The sequence below is a fragment of the Phoenix dactylifera genome, unplaced genomic scaffold (assembly GCF_009389715.1).
Source record: "Phoenix dactylifera cultivar Barhee BC4 unplaced genomic scaffold, palm_55x_up_171113_PBpolish2nd_filt_p 000085F, whole genome shotgun sequence".
NCBI classification, from domain to species: domain Eukaryota; kingdom Viridiplantae; phylum Streptophyta; class Magnoliopsida; order Arecales; family Arecaceae; genus Phoenix; species Phoenix dactylifera.
The window spans coordinates 343956-358482 of NW_024067677.1; the positions used below are offsets into that span (position 1 = coordinate 343956).

Sequence of the window (14527 nt, forward strand, 5' to 3'; positions counted from 1 at the left end):
TTTTAAATTCTAGTAGAAATATATTATTATTTTTTATATTTATGTAATGAAAATATTTAATATATTACTATATTACTTCTATTTACCTTACTTTTCTAATCAAAATAATTATTAGTATTAAAAAAATCTGTTATAAGTATAAATAAAAATATTAATTCTATAATGAAAAATAAGATATTTTTATAAGATTAATAATTTATAGGAGTAATAAATATATTTTTATAGGATATATTAATAATTAATATATTGATAAATATATATTAATATTTTATTATAATATATTTTATATGATTAATAAATATATGATAAGGGCTACTAAAAGTAGAATATATGACAAAATTATGGAGTTATTATAGGAATTAGTATATTGACTTACACTTTTAATTCATGAGAATTAAAAATACATAAAAAAATCCATCTAAGATATATCAAGTGTATTTATGGTATTATGTGGTCAGTGATCTTGGATCCCATACCATACCAAACAAGTTACTCATGGATATTCGGAGATTTTTAATCACTGAACCATGGCCCACCAAACACATTGATCTTAGATCACCGGGAATCAAATCACCTCAGCATTCGAATCACCGGGGATCTTAGATCACCGTGGTGATCCTGTTGGGGTTACCAAACGCCCCCTTAGGGGTGTGCCAAAAACCTAGCCAAACTATGACCGAACCAATCTTTTTAGTTCGGTTTATATCGCTTTTTATAAATCTGGTTTGATTTCGATTTGAAAAAGTTTTGCACCGAAAAAAATTCGGTTCGGTTTCAATTTGAGTTTTCAAAAAATCGGGATCTGACTCAACCCGACCCATATATATATATATATATATATATAATTTTTTTCTATATCTTCTTATAATCCAATGTTAATGTCATCTTTTGCAGTCAAGGTAGGCCATGCGTGGTGAATACGCCTAATCTTAGTGGCTTCCTTCAAAACAAGAAGACTTGGCAACCTGGACAAGTCTAGCTAAAATTATTCTTCTTGGAAGATTAGTACAATATTTCATGTGTCATGTGAAAGGAAAGTGATGTCTGCTGGTATACCGGATAATGCTTCTTGAGTCGTAAGTCACCTGCGGATTTGACGCCATAGATCAAGCCTGTTGTGGGATGGGTTTCCAGATAGTCCCACATCGGCTAATCAGCGGAAAGGTCTGTGCCTTATAATGAGGAGGTGCAAACCTTTCCTCCAGAGGGCCCTTTTGGGGTGGCGGCAGCCGCTGGGCCGGTTCACCCGATCCCCAGAAAAAGGACAAAACCGTGAGGGGTGGCGGCAGCCGCTGGGCCGGTTCACCCGATCCCCAAAGCGGACAATACCTCTGGAAGGGACGCGGATGCTTTCCCTGCTCGGCCGGTGTGCGGGCTGGTGTCGGGGTTCCGACCCCACATCAAAGCCCATTCTAACTTCTACGAGCACAGAGGAATTTGAACAGTCTTTCTGAGGACTTCTCTAGAAGTAAGTAGATATCTAACTCGCATTGATCTATGGCTGCTGCAGATTGGCTACTTATCACCCGATGGAACTTCTTTTTATCTTTTTTGCATATATCCTTATAATATAATTTACTGTATATTTATTCTATAAAGATGCTATTTATTATATATATATATATATATATATATTAAGTATGGGATGGCATTCTCAAGGTGCACCCCAAGAGTATGAGAAGATTTCTCTTGGGATTCATTTATGATGAGAGAGCTGGGGCATAGGATGAGAGTATCAGAGGATCCAAAGGTTTACTCATAATATCTTGGCTTGGTCTAATCCTACCTCGGATCTAATAGAGGCCGAGTTTAGGGTGCAAGTATTGGAATTTTGGTTTAATTAGACCTATGCATCATATTTGGCCCCTAAGATAGGATTGCTTAGGCTAAGATTGGGGCAAGATGCATAAAAAGGGTTTGGGGAAGGATTGGATTGGCTATGATTAGGCTTGACGAGTTTGATCAAGCACGATCAACCACAATCGATGAAGATTGGGAGCGATCGAGCATGATCGGGGAGTCTAAGGTTATGGTCCAATGGTCTAAGTTTAGGATCAGGTGTTCTAAGATATGGTTGGGTTGGTGGTCTAGTGTTATGATCCCTACGGCCAAGTAAGGAAGTTATTCATTTCATTACCACTTAGGATGTCTATATAATATAGTACGCTAAGCAACAATCCTTCATTACGGAGTGAAGAGTGGTGCAACTAGATTCTATAGTCCCTCTTCCCCACCACCATCTAAGACACCATTCTCACCCGCAAACCCCATTGCGACTTCCTTGGCAATGATGCTGCTCTTTTTATTGGTAACCTTCTATACCGCATTGAGCTGATCTCAAGCTGAGACGCCATAAATATTTTCAGTATCATATGGGAGAATATATTATTAGTTATATGCCAATTGCCGGGGCAATTTGGTCTACGAGAGACTAAATGTAGACTAGAATGGAAAAAAAAATCGATCTAATCTTTTCTTGTAAAATCAAAGATGAAGTAGGTTTTCTTTATATATATATATATATATATATATATATAATTCACATGAATAAACGCAATTTGGGCCATCCAAATAGATGGCACATATTATTTACTACGACAGTTTATTTGAAATGCCTAAGAATGAAAATTAAAATTTTGAAAAATTCTAATCGACACAAGATAAATAATATTTCAAGAAAACTTAATGATTTTCGATAGATGAAGTGTGTACATGATATACAAGCTTGTTTGAACACCCTTGACCCTATGTCAATGCACCTTGTCTGCTATATAGAGATTGACATTGTGACCTGGAATCAAAAAAGAGACATACAAGGCTCGATGACTTGGACAAGTCCAAATGAAGTTTTTTTTTTTTTTTTTCTAAACAAATGAAGGATTCTCCATGGAAGCAGAGTAGTTCTCTAAGAAAGCGATGCCTGCTTCTAGACTGGTCAAAGTCTTCTGAAGTCTCCAAAAAGAAAAATACAAGGCTTGATGACTCGGACAAGTCTAAATGAAATATTCTCCATGCAAGCAGAGTAGTTACGTAAGACTCGGACAAGTCTAAATGAAGTATTCTCCATGCAAGCGGAGTAGTTACGTAAGAAAGCGATGTCTGCTTATAGACTGGTCTAGTCTTTTGTAGTCTCAGATCACCTTCGGATTTCGCTCCATAGAACATGTGCATTTTGGCATTTAGATACAATAGCATTTGAACAGTCTCTACGTGGTCCCTCGAAGTGAGTAGATGTCGAGCACCAATCTGTGGCTGCTGCTGTTTGGTGTTCTTATTAAACAGTTGACAGTTGAGCAACATGATTGTTAGCTTGGGGAACGCCATCCTTAAATATCAGCAGATGACCGTATTACTGCATTAATACTTTGGAAGCTACTATGCGTTTACCAAAAAATCTCCTCCAAACGGGTGTAAATATGGATGTTTGGTGCCAAACACGGCATGTAGATGGTTTAATAAGCGACGAAAGGCCAAGTTTGTCCCCATGGTTCAGCAAAAAAAACTGAGAGAGATTTCAGGAAGGTTTTGGGGGAGATGAAGAGTTTTCCTAATACTTGTATCTAAAACATCTTTTATCTGACTTTTTTAAGGGACATTGCTTTCCAAATAAGGTTGTCAAGGCAGAAAAAAATATTAACTAATTAAAACATATATTTTTTTCTCGCATAGATAATGTATATAGTGGAATTAAAGATTGTGCAAAATAGTTTTAAAGCCTACAAAAACAAGTATTAAACAAGACTTTCTTTTCAAACAAAGATGAGGGGGGATTTCTAGTTTCAAGTGATTCATCTAAATAATAAATCTTTAAATAGTCTATGTGGTCTACCTTGGAAAGATAGTCATGGAACTTAAAAGTAGGTCATTTTTATCAATTTCCAGCAAATTTACTAACCCGAATAATTAGCACCAACCCAAAAGTATACTAACAACTCAAAGATAGTAACTAAGACATGATGTGACAGCCATAACGTCTTCGTGGGGGGTCATAATTTATATTTGTTCACTAGGTCAAAGAGGCACCCTTGATCTAGCATAATGGTCATAAAATAAAACATTGTTCTTATAAAATAATTAAGAAATGACTAGTCTTTTTCTTTTTTTAAGAGCAACTGCATTTGAAGCTGAAGTTTATCCCAAACTATGCAAAAGATAATTAATGGAACCATCAAAGTAGTTAGATGATTTTAACAAATGAATAAAAATGATAGACTTGAGCGGTAGTCACCTTAATTATCTCTAAAGTAGATAGGAAGTTTCCCAATGATGTTCAATATTAGGAGCTCGTCAATCAGTTTTCCTTTGAACTCTATAAACATATCATGTACGTCCATAGTGATGGGGTACCCTAATCTAAAGACTTGTATATAAATATATAATGTGTGGGTGCATTTGGGACCTCGACGGTCATTCGTATCTTAGCCCATAGTCCTTGGTCATTACTATGGACCTCCCCTATTCCAACCATTTCACCGCTTTAGGAGCTCCATCTCCGCTGCTAACTCATCTCTCTTTCCTCCTTTGTTGCACTATATTCTTGTCCTTCCAAGCTCCTGCATTGGCCACCATTGCAACAAGAAACGCTAATGACCTGCAAACTCTCATCTCCATCAAGGCTCATTTGTATCCACCTGAATCCTTGTCCTTATGGGGTAGTCAAAACCAAACCATGCACTATTGCAAATGGATAGGCGTGAAGTGTGGCGGCCCTCAATACCTTAGGAGAGTCACGGCCCTGGATCTCGACTCCCTCAACTTAACTGGTCAAATATCGCCAGATATAGGGAACCTTACCTTCCTCCAGAGGCTCAACCTTTCTGGTAACCAACTGCGGGGATATATCCCACAAGAGCTTGGCCGCTTGTCCAACATCCAGTTTCTCGTTCTGACGGACAATACTCTTGAAGGCACTATTCCCACAAGCCTAGCCAATTGCTCCAATCTTGTGCTCTTAAGCCTAGGTGGTAACAAGCTAGTAGGGGAGATCCCAGCGGAGCTTGGGAACCTCCCTAAGCTTTCTGTTCTCCTCCTTGGTACAAACAACCTCATGGGGATCATCCCTCCTTCCCTGGGGAATCTCTCATCTTTGTTAGGCATCGACCTGTTGGAGAACAACCTAAGGGGACAAATCCCTTCGAGTCTTGGACGACTTGTCCGCTTAAAACATTTCACTGTAACCACCAATAGATTGACAGGAGAGATTCCATCCTCTTTTCTTAACTTATCTTCCCTTTGTAAATTCTATGTTGGAGAAAACCAGCTCTCGGGGGTGCTCCTATCTAGTATGGGCGACATGCTCCCTAGGCTTCAAGTTCTGCAAGCATTCTCTAACCAGTTTGAAGGTCCCATTCCAATTTCGCTGCCAAATGCTTCCAGGCTCGAAGAAATTGTTTTGTGTGACAACAAACTTAGTGGCCCAGTGCCTAGGAATATTGGTATGCTACGAAATCTTGCTTCAGTGAGCCTCTGCGATAATCTAATAGAAGCGAAGCAAGGTGAGGACTGGGAATTTCTGACATCCTTAGCCAACTGCAGTAATCTGAAAATATTTGATCTATCCAACAACATGTTGGAAGGCATGCTACCAAGCTCAGTAGCCAAGCTATCCACTCAACTGCAATGGCTAGGCCTGGGAGGGAATCGGATAAATGGAAATATTCCTACAGAGATTGGTCGATATATCAACTTAAACAGGCTTCACATGGATCGGATGCTTCTCACAGGTATCATTCATTTCATAATGGGAAAGATTGATGATTTCAATGTGATGGAAGTACTGGCGTATTAGAGGGAAGCTTGATCGAACTTAGGTCTGGTCAAACTTGATTTGTTTATTATTATTTTAAGCTCGATTCAAGTTTAATATCATACAAGTCAAAGACAACCCTAATTGATTATGGTTAGAAGTGGATTGGTTAATATCCATCTAGATCCGTTTCCATATTCGAACCTATCAGAATTTCGATATATATTTGAACATTTGACTAATATGCATATCCATATCCATATCGATTAAAGAAACAACCGAACAAATTTAGACAAACAACTATCCAATCTATATGTAAATATCTAGTTCTTTTTGTAATGTTGTTTAATCATATATAAAATTCATAAACTTTTTTAAAAAATAAATGATTTTATTAACATGTTACTAACTTAATTTACCTTCAATTCTATGATATCCATTTTGATCCACTTCTATATTCGAATATGTTGAAATAGGGACATATATTTGAGCACCCAACTAATATCCATATCCATATCTATATTTGCCAATACAAACACAGATAGACAACTATCTGATTTGTATCTGAATATCTAATTCTTTTTGTAATCTTATATAATCTTATATAGAACTCATGAACTTTTAAGAAAAATAAATGACCATATTAACATATTACTGGCTTAATTTACTTTTTATTTAGTGATATATTTGATTTTATTGTTTAAAAATTAACTATTTGACTTGTATCCATATTTATATATGTAGCTTCAATATCCGATATGTATCTATGTCCATTTTAAACAAATTTGGATATGATTTTTTGCATCCAATTAATATTTATATCCTATTTAGTCTTATATAGAACTCATGATTTTTTTAAGAAAACTAAATGACCATATTAAAATATTATTGACTTAATGTACCTTCTATTAGTAATATATCTAATTCTATTATTATGAAGTTTAACTATCCAAGTTGTATCTATATTTATATATGTACTTTCAATATTCAACATGTATCTTGATCCATTTAAAACAAATATGAATATAAAGTTTTGCATCCGATCAATATTCGCATCTATTTAATCTTATATAACAATCATGAACTTTTAAGGGACACAAACGATCATATTAATATGTTGCTAAATTAATTTACTTTCTATTCGCTTATATCTTTGATTTTATGTTACGAAGTTTAACTACCTAACTTATATCCATATTTGCATATATACTTTCAACATATGATATATATCTGTATCCATTTGAAAATAAACAAAAATGACGTGCATGCGATGTGCCGTGTGATAATGAAAATGGAAATATAATTTTATGCAATAGAAGAATAATAAGAACATGAAAAAAAAGAATGAAAAAAATAGAGGCGCGATATTAATCCTCCCAATCACTTCGATCATTATGGCATGGACTGGCATTTCAATTGCAGGAAGAAATAGAGGCAACTTGTTGTCCAATGTTCTACTACCTTCAATTGGCACAACACTAAACTCAAGTTTCAATTTTTTTGTGTGGGAAAAAAATAAATAACAAACAAATTTTTTCATTTTGTAAGTTTTCAATAGAAATAAGAAACAAAATTTTTTTGACTCTTTTTTTTACACAACTTTGGAACAACATTTTTTTCCTTTATTATGAACGAATTATTTTTTGATTTTATTTCAAATTTTTATGAACTTTTTTGTGCTTGTGACTTTCCATTTTTTACATGACTTCCTGCAATTGTTATTATTTTTTTATGCATGATTTTTTTTTGTGCATATGGTATTTTTTTTCCTTTTTGAATGTTAAATTGCAAACAATTTTTTTTTCTTTTTTAAGAGTTCTACTAAAAGTCTAATTTAGTCATGGAGAAAATATTATGGATGAATATTTTTTTCCTTCTTGTAGTGTATGAGGAGTTTCCAAAAGGAATAAGAAGCAGAATTTTTTTGAGCAATTTTTTTGTGCATGTAGAATGTTTCTTTTTGAATATTTTTTTCCTTGTTAAAGAGTCCTACTAGAAATCTACTTTCTTTCTTTTCAAAGAGTCCCACTAAAAATCTAATTTGTTTTAAATTATTTATTCTTGTGAGGATAATATGATAAAATTTTTTTTTTTTTCCTTTTCTATGCATGTGGAGTTTCCAAAAGAAATTAGAAGCAAAATTTTTTTCCTTCCCTTTTGTGTACGTGGAATTCTTTTTTATGCGTTCATTTCTTTTTGAACATTTTTTTTCCTCTTTGATGGACCCAATAAAAATCTAATTTATTTTATTTTTTGTGCTCATGGAGAAAATATTATGAATGAATTATTTTCTCTTTTTTATGCATGCAGAGTTTCCAAAAGAAAGTGGAATTTTTTTGAACAATTATTTTATGTGTACATTTTTTTTTGTGCATGGAGAATTTTTCTTTTTGAATGAAATACTTTTCTTCCTTTTCTGAATATTCCACTAAAAATCTAATCTAGAAAAGATCACAAACAACTTTTTTTCATTTTTTTGTGTGAAATTTCTTGTATGTTGTTGCCTAAGATGAGAACCAAAGGAGGGGCATGGGTATATATATATATATAGTTAACTCTTCTTCAAGTCTCCAAGTATTTTAGATTTTTGGGTTTACCGATTCATTAATATGGTACCAGATATATATATATATATATATATATATATATATATATATATATATATATATATATATATATATATATATATATATATATATATATATATATATATATATAGAGTTAACTCTTCTTCAAGTCTCCAAGTATTTTAGATTTTTGGGTTTACCGATTCATTAATATGGTACCAGATCTGATGTCCTTAATAGAAAGTGGAAAGAAGATAAGAGATCCTTCCACCATCGAATTTATTGAAGTCAAACAGAATAATCATATGTTCCCAGTTACTATGGGAAACAAAGCAAGAAAATATAGAAGAACGAAAGAGATTAGAAAGAAGAAAACGAAGCAAGAGAACCAGATGGAAGTGACTTGTTCCTAATTATTATCTTGACTCGTTTATACTTTCACATGCATGATTTAGACCTTGGGGGAAGGAGGATTATTAAAGCTTCATATACAATGGGGACATCTTCCCTGTTAGCTTGGCATATGATCATCACTATCATCATTATTTTGATAAAAAGTTGGGATTATTACCATCCATTTATGCACTCATGCGGTGTGCAGATAGGAGCCATATAAATGTACAAACTTTTCTTTCTAAACTTTCTTCTTAATATTTAGCTTGCATGATTTTTGTAAAGTCAGCTTGGGAATTGGGATCCCCATCATCACTGCCCCATGCCACCATCGCCACTGCAACCACCGCTACCAACAAGCAATTACAATGTTGCCATCATTATTGCCCTTACCATTAGTCACAACTACCACTGCCACCATAGGTGCCATTGCAACCACCACCATTCCACTGCCTCACCACACCACAAAATTTATATTTATATTTTTAAAAATCAACTCACTATACCAAACACATTTAAGTTTCTAAAAATTTAAAGCAATAAAAAGAGAACTTTATCTTTTATTTTAAGAATTAAAAAAATTGAAAGTGATAACAAACACAACCTTAATCAACTTATATATCTCTTTTCCTCTTAACCTATCTCTGTCATGGAGCAAGTAAACGAAATGCATATCATTTAGATCATAAAACAAGTCTGTCCAATTGGTTTGCTAAATTCAATTGTCTATTCTAGACCTGAGGTACAACATGAATCACTTGTCACAACAATATGTGTTTTATTACTCACATAAACAAATTAGTGATGATATATCCTTTTATCATGTTCTCCTATTTGGTATCCATCAATAAAATTGTGCAACCCATGAACCAAATTCTAGTCATTTGTGCAAGCTTGTTCACAAATCACCATCAATATATGCACTTATTTCATTGTCACAGGTGCCATTCCTGCAACCATCGGGAGGCTTCAGAAACTACAGATCTTGCAATTGAACGAGAACGAATTCACAGGAGCTCTTCCATCCTCTTTCGGTGACCTAACGCAGTTGCTTGAACTCCATTTAGATCAGAACAGTCTGCAAGGAGGAATACCCTCAAATTTTGGGAAGCTACAGAAGTTGGTACTCTTGGATCTCTCCCACAACAAGCTTTATGGCTCCTTTCCCAAGGGAATTACAGACCTTGCTTCCCTTACAATTTACCTTAACTTGTCGCATAACTCATTGTTTGGGCCCCTGCCATCAGAAGTTGGCAGGCTGAAGAATCTTGGAACATTGGATGTTTCAGAAAACAAATTGTCCGGAGAGATTCCTGACACTCTCTCAGAATGTCAGGTCCTGCAGTACGTCTATATGCAAGGCAACCTTTTCCAGGGGGCCATTCCAACTTCTTTGAGCTCTTTGAACAGTATCACAGTACTAGATCTCTCTCGCAATAACTTGTCCGGGACAATTCCAGCATCTTTTGAGGGCTTTCGACATTTGCAGCTTCTGAATCTCTCCTTCAATGATCTCGATGGCCGCGTACCAAATGCAGGGATCTTTCTGAATGCAAGCTTGGTGTCGGTCATTGGAAACCAGAACCTATGTGGAGAAAACCATGCGTTGGACTTGCAAACATGTCCCGAGTTCAGGAGACCACACAAGTCTCATGCACTAACAGTAGTCATCACAACTGGAATTGTGGTACCTCTAGTTGTTGTGTTCTTGTGTGCTATGAGACTTCGGAAGCCAAGGAGTAAGATATCTTTGCCTCTGCATCCCTTAGAGGGCAAGTATCCAAAGACCTCTTTCGCTGAGTTAGCAAGAGCAACTGATGGGTTCTCTAGGGCTAATCTAATTGGTGAGGGAAGTTTTGGCTGTGTGTACAAGGGAGTGGTGAATTTTGAGCCAAAGGAGGTAGCTATTAAGGTACTCCATCATCATCAACAAGAGGCTTTAAAGATCTTCCAAGCTGAATGCAAAATCCTGACAAGCATTCGGCATCGAAACCTCCTTAAGATCTCGACAGCCTGCTCTAGCTTCGATCGCAATGGTAATGTTTTCTTGGCTCTTGTTACTGAGTTCATGCCGAATGGGAGTTTAGACAGATGGCTGCACCCGAGAGTGGATGGGGAGGAGGTGTTGCAAAAGTTGAACCTTCTTCAAAGAATGAACATAGCAATGGATGTGGCTTCGGCTTTGGACTATCTACATCACTACAGCGGCGCACCAATTGTTCATTGCGATTTGAAGCCAAGCAATATTCTTCTCGACAAGGATATGGTTGCTCGTGTGTGCGACTTTGGACTCGCAAAATTTCTGATCACATCTTGTGGGGATTCTTCTCTAGTGACAAGCCACACTATTGGAATAAAAGGATCCATCGGATATGTTGCTCCAGGTGATCACCTTTTTCAGCTTACATTTGTCTTTGATGATATTTTGTCTTACATTACTCTTCAATTATACTGTATTCGTTAAAGGCCTTGATATATTTTTAAATATTGAATCAATTTGCATGTACGCATGTATAATATGCGACCCGACCAAGTTACAGTTTAGTAGTTGGATGGTTTATGAAGTACATGTGTTTTGACTAATAAATATTAGAGACCTTGTGCTATTATGAGGACTTTTAAAAGTTCTAGCTATGAACAAAAATTGTTATTTTTGATGCACATGAAAAACACAATCTATATAAATTGAATGAGATTATTATTTACAAGTTCTCTATTTCCTTTTTTTTTCTGAAAATGAAGGTTTTATTATTTACCTCGACTAGGATAAATTCGCCCATCCATTTTCTGATATTCTACTCATTTCAACCTATGCTAAAATATGTAAATGATTTTACAAAGACTCTGGTCATATACTAGTCAAGAGGATATTAGAGCATATCATCAGAAAGGGAGGGGGATTATAGACACTCAGTCCAGTATTGTGAGAATTTTTGTTTTTGGAGCAATAACATCATGCAAGTACCAACCTAATTTTGTTTGAGCTATACTGATTATTTTTCAACGATGTGAACATTTGTATTATTTTTTTGAGATTGATTTTCTTTTAATAGCATGTTATATATGGCTGTACTATGTTAGAACCAAAATATTATTGTCGCAACTATGGCTCCTATTTCTACTATGTTAGAACTAAAATATTATTGTCACAACTATGGATCCTATTTCTATAACCAACTCTTCTTTATTTCATGTATCAATGGCAATTCTTATATAACAACATCCGTAAAGAATAGAACTCGAGACTTTTAATCATTATGAATGAATTTAATTATGTAAAGCAATTTTATGATCAGTCAACTATGAAAACAAGAGTCTCATTTTTTAGAAAGCCAATGGAGTCTCGCTATTTACTTTCAGTGTGAAATAACTAATTGATTCTTAATTTTCATGAATTGTAAGAGTATGGCATGGGCAGCAAAGTCTCTACTCAAGGGGATGTGTACAGTTATGGAATGCTTTTGCTAGAGATGTGCACTGGACTGAGACCCACTGATAATGTCACATTTAAAGACGGTGGAGACCTTCGTAGTTTTGTAAAGATGGCATATCCTGAACATGTAATGGATGTACTAGACTCGGCTTTACTGCTGAACGAGGAGAATGGAATAAATAAATTCCTTTGTCAGAGTGCAATCACTGCAAGAGAGAAGGCACAGAATTGCTTGCTGTCAATCATTAAAATAGGTCTCTTGTGCACCGAGAAATCACCACAGCAGCGAATGAAGTTGGGAGACGTCATCAAAATAATGCATGCCGCCAGGGAGACACTTCTAGGAGATCTACCGTATGAGAATTCAAAGATATCTCAATTGAACAACTACAATGTATCTTCTTGAGAAATATTATGATCAGTTATAGGATAGTGTTGCACATATTGGTGTCATATATAGATATACTAATATATACTGCAAAGTAATGAACTGCAAACAGTCATTGTGAGGAAAAACACATAGTTACAGGTCTCTAGAGATAAAGACAAGCCAAGAGTATATTGTGGTGTGTACCAGGATGAACCGAGATATGTACAATAATATACTTGCTTCCCTAATTAAAGTATGTACCAGCATTTATCATGATGCGCATCAATCTATACTGTATGCTTATGACCCTTGTTGAAGTGTTTCAACATACATCTGGAATTGAAAATAGAAGAAAACAACATAAAATACGAGATATATATATCGCGCATTGTGTTTCCCACAAGCATAGGCTTCAGTCAAAGTTCCGCAAAAAACGATGGACCTGATCTGTATTGGTGGTGCTAGCGTTGCAGCAGATCCTTAGGGAACTCGCTCTGATATGTCCAACAAAAGGGAATAAAAGAAAAAAGATGATGTTGACATAGTGTTGGATGTGTCTCTCTATGGCTACTTAACATTATTGTGTTAGGTCTTAAAAGGTCTGATCTCTCTCATATAGAGACATCCCAAAGACTTAATCATGATAGAGAGACATCTCATATTCCAATGGCTAAAGCTATTAAAGCTCGTTATCATGATAGAATAATAGCATCCGACGATCAAAATCATTAACAACAATATACAAACATTCATAAAGAGCTAGTCAAAGAATTAACTAAAGCTATCGGGCTTGTTAAGATCTAATAATGGCTAGGCCTAGGCAAAATAAAACTAAAATCATTGGACTACTAATGATCCAAGAAAGTCGGCCAATACAGAAAGAAACAATTAAGTGGTTGGAAGTTGGAGCCCAACCGACAACGTGAAACCCAAGTATGAGTTCAACTCGACTTAATCTTCTCCAAAAATAACAAATGAAAATTTTGAAATCTTTATAAAAATTGCGAGCGTTTTCCTTCATTACCCCAATATTTTGCTAAGTATTGCTTCTAACGCTGAGATTTTATGTAGAAACTGGTTAATACCTCATTGTTAACTTAATGCCTTATAACTAAAGGAGACAAAAAACCGGTACTCAAATCTCATATGATATGGGATCCATATTTGTTACACTACTAGTTCATAAATAAATTTGAAAAGAGATTTTTTAAAGCAAAATTTGGAAAGAGGCTGTAAGTTTCTTCTCATTTGTATAAGATTCCATGCATGAAATTCCAATCTAAAATAAGATATGTTGCCCAAGATGACAACCTAAGAGGAGGGAGGTAAATTGGGTTTTTCAAAACTCTTTATAAACTTAAAAGTTGTTGGAGAGCCATTTTTAACTGTTGGAGCGGTTGAAAAAGCTGTTGAAAGTGAATATGACCATTTTGTTTTTGTAAAAAAAATAGCCGTTACTGTTCTCAAGCGCAAGTAGGTCGACTCGACTTCTTTAGGAGTCAACCTATGATCTTCAAGGGTTGGTTCTTCTTGTTTAGGGGTCGACTTGAGAAAGTGCTTCTTTTTACTATATTTTATCTTTCGCTTGTGGTCACTATGAGATCGACTTGAGTTTGCTTGGGGTCAACTTATGATCTACTAGGATCGACTCGTGGTTTTCACTACCTTCTATTTTCTATTTGCAACCATTCTGGGGTTGACTCGACTTATGCTGGAGTTGTCTCGTGCTCAGCAAGAGTCAACTCATGATTCTTCAAAGTCAACTCATCCACTACAAAAACTTACAAGACTCTTTAAAAAACATCTCTAATTTTGAAATTTGTTCTTCTAGGCTTTTTCATGCTTCTCTAAGCTTTCAACCTCTTTGAGCTTTCTATAAAACAAATTGAGCTTCCCCAACTTATAGTATCCTTTTACTTAAATCGTTGATTGATGATTGAAGCTTTTAATGTGACATAGTACTAAGAACAAGATTTCTACTTTGAATCTAAAAAAATCTGCATAAGAAAAAAATGACA

The 14527-nt window shown here is 35.2% G+C and overlaps 1 protein-coding gene across 1 annotated transcript; it reads left to right on the plus strand.

The window, feature by feature from the left end:
• The first annotated feature begins 4517 nt into the window (after nt 1-4517).
• On the plus strand, nt 4518-12718 carry LOC103718096 (receptor kinase-like protein Xa21). The gene is made up of 3 exons (XM_039116350.1): nt 4518-5723; nt 9648-11090; nt 12109-12718. Exons 1-3 carry the CDS (start codon nt 4670-4672, stop codon nt 12543-12545), a joined length of 2934 nt encoding a protein of 977 aa, XP_038972278.1. The 5' UTR covers nt 4518-4669; the 3' UTR covers nt 12546-12718.
• Nucleotides 12719-14527: the final 1809 nt, after the last annotated feature.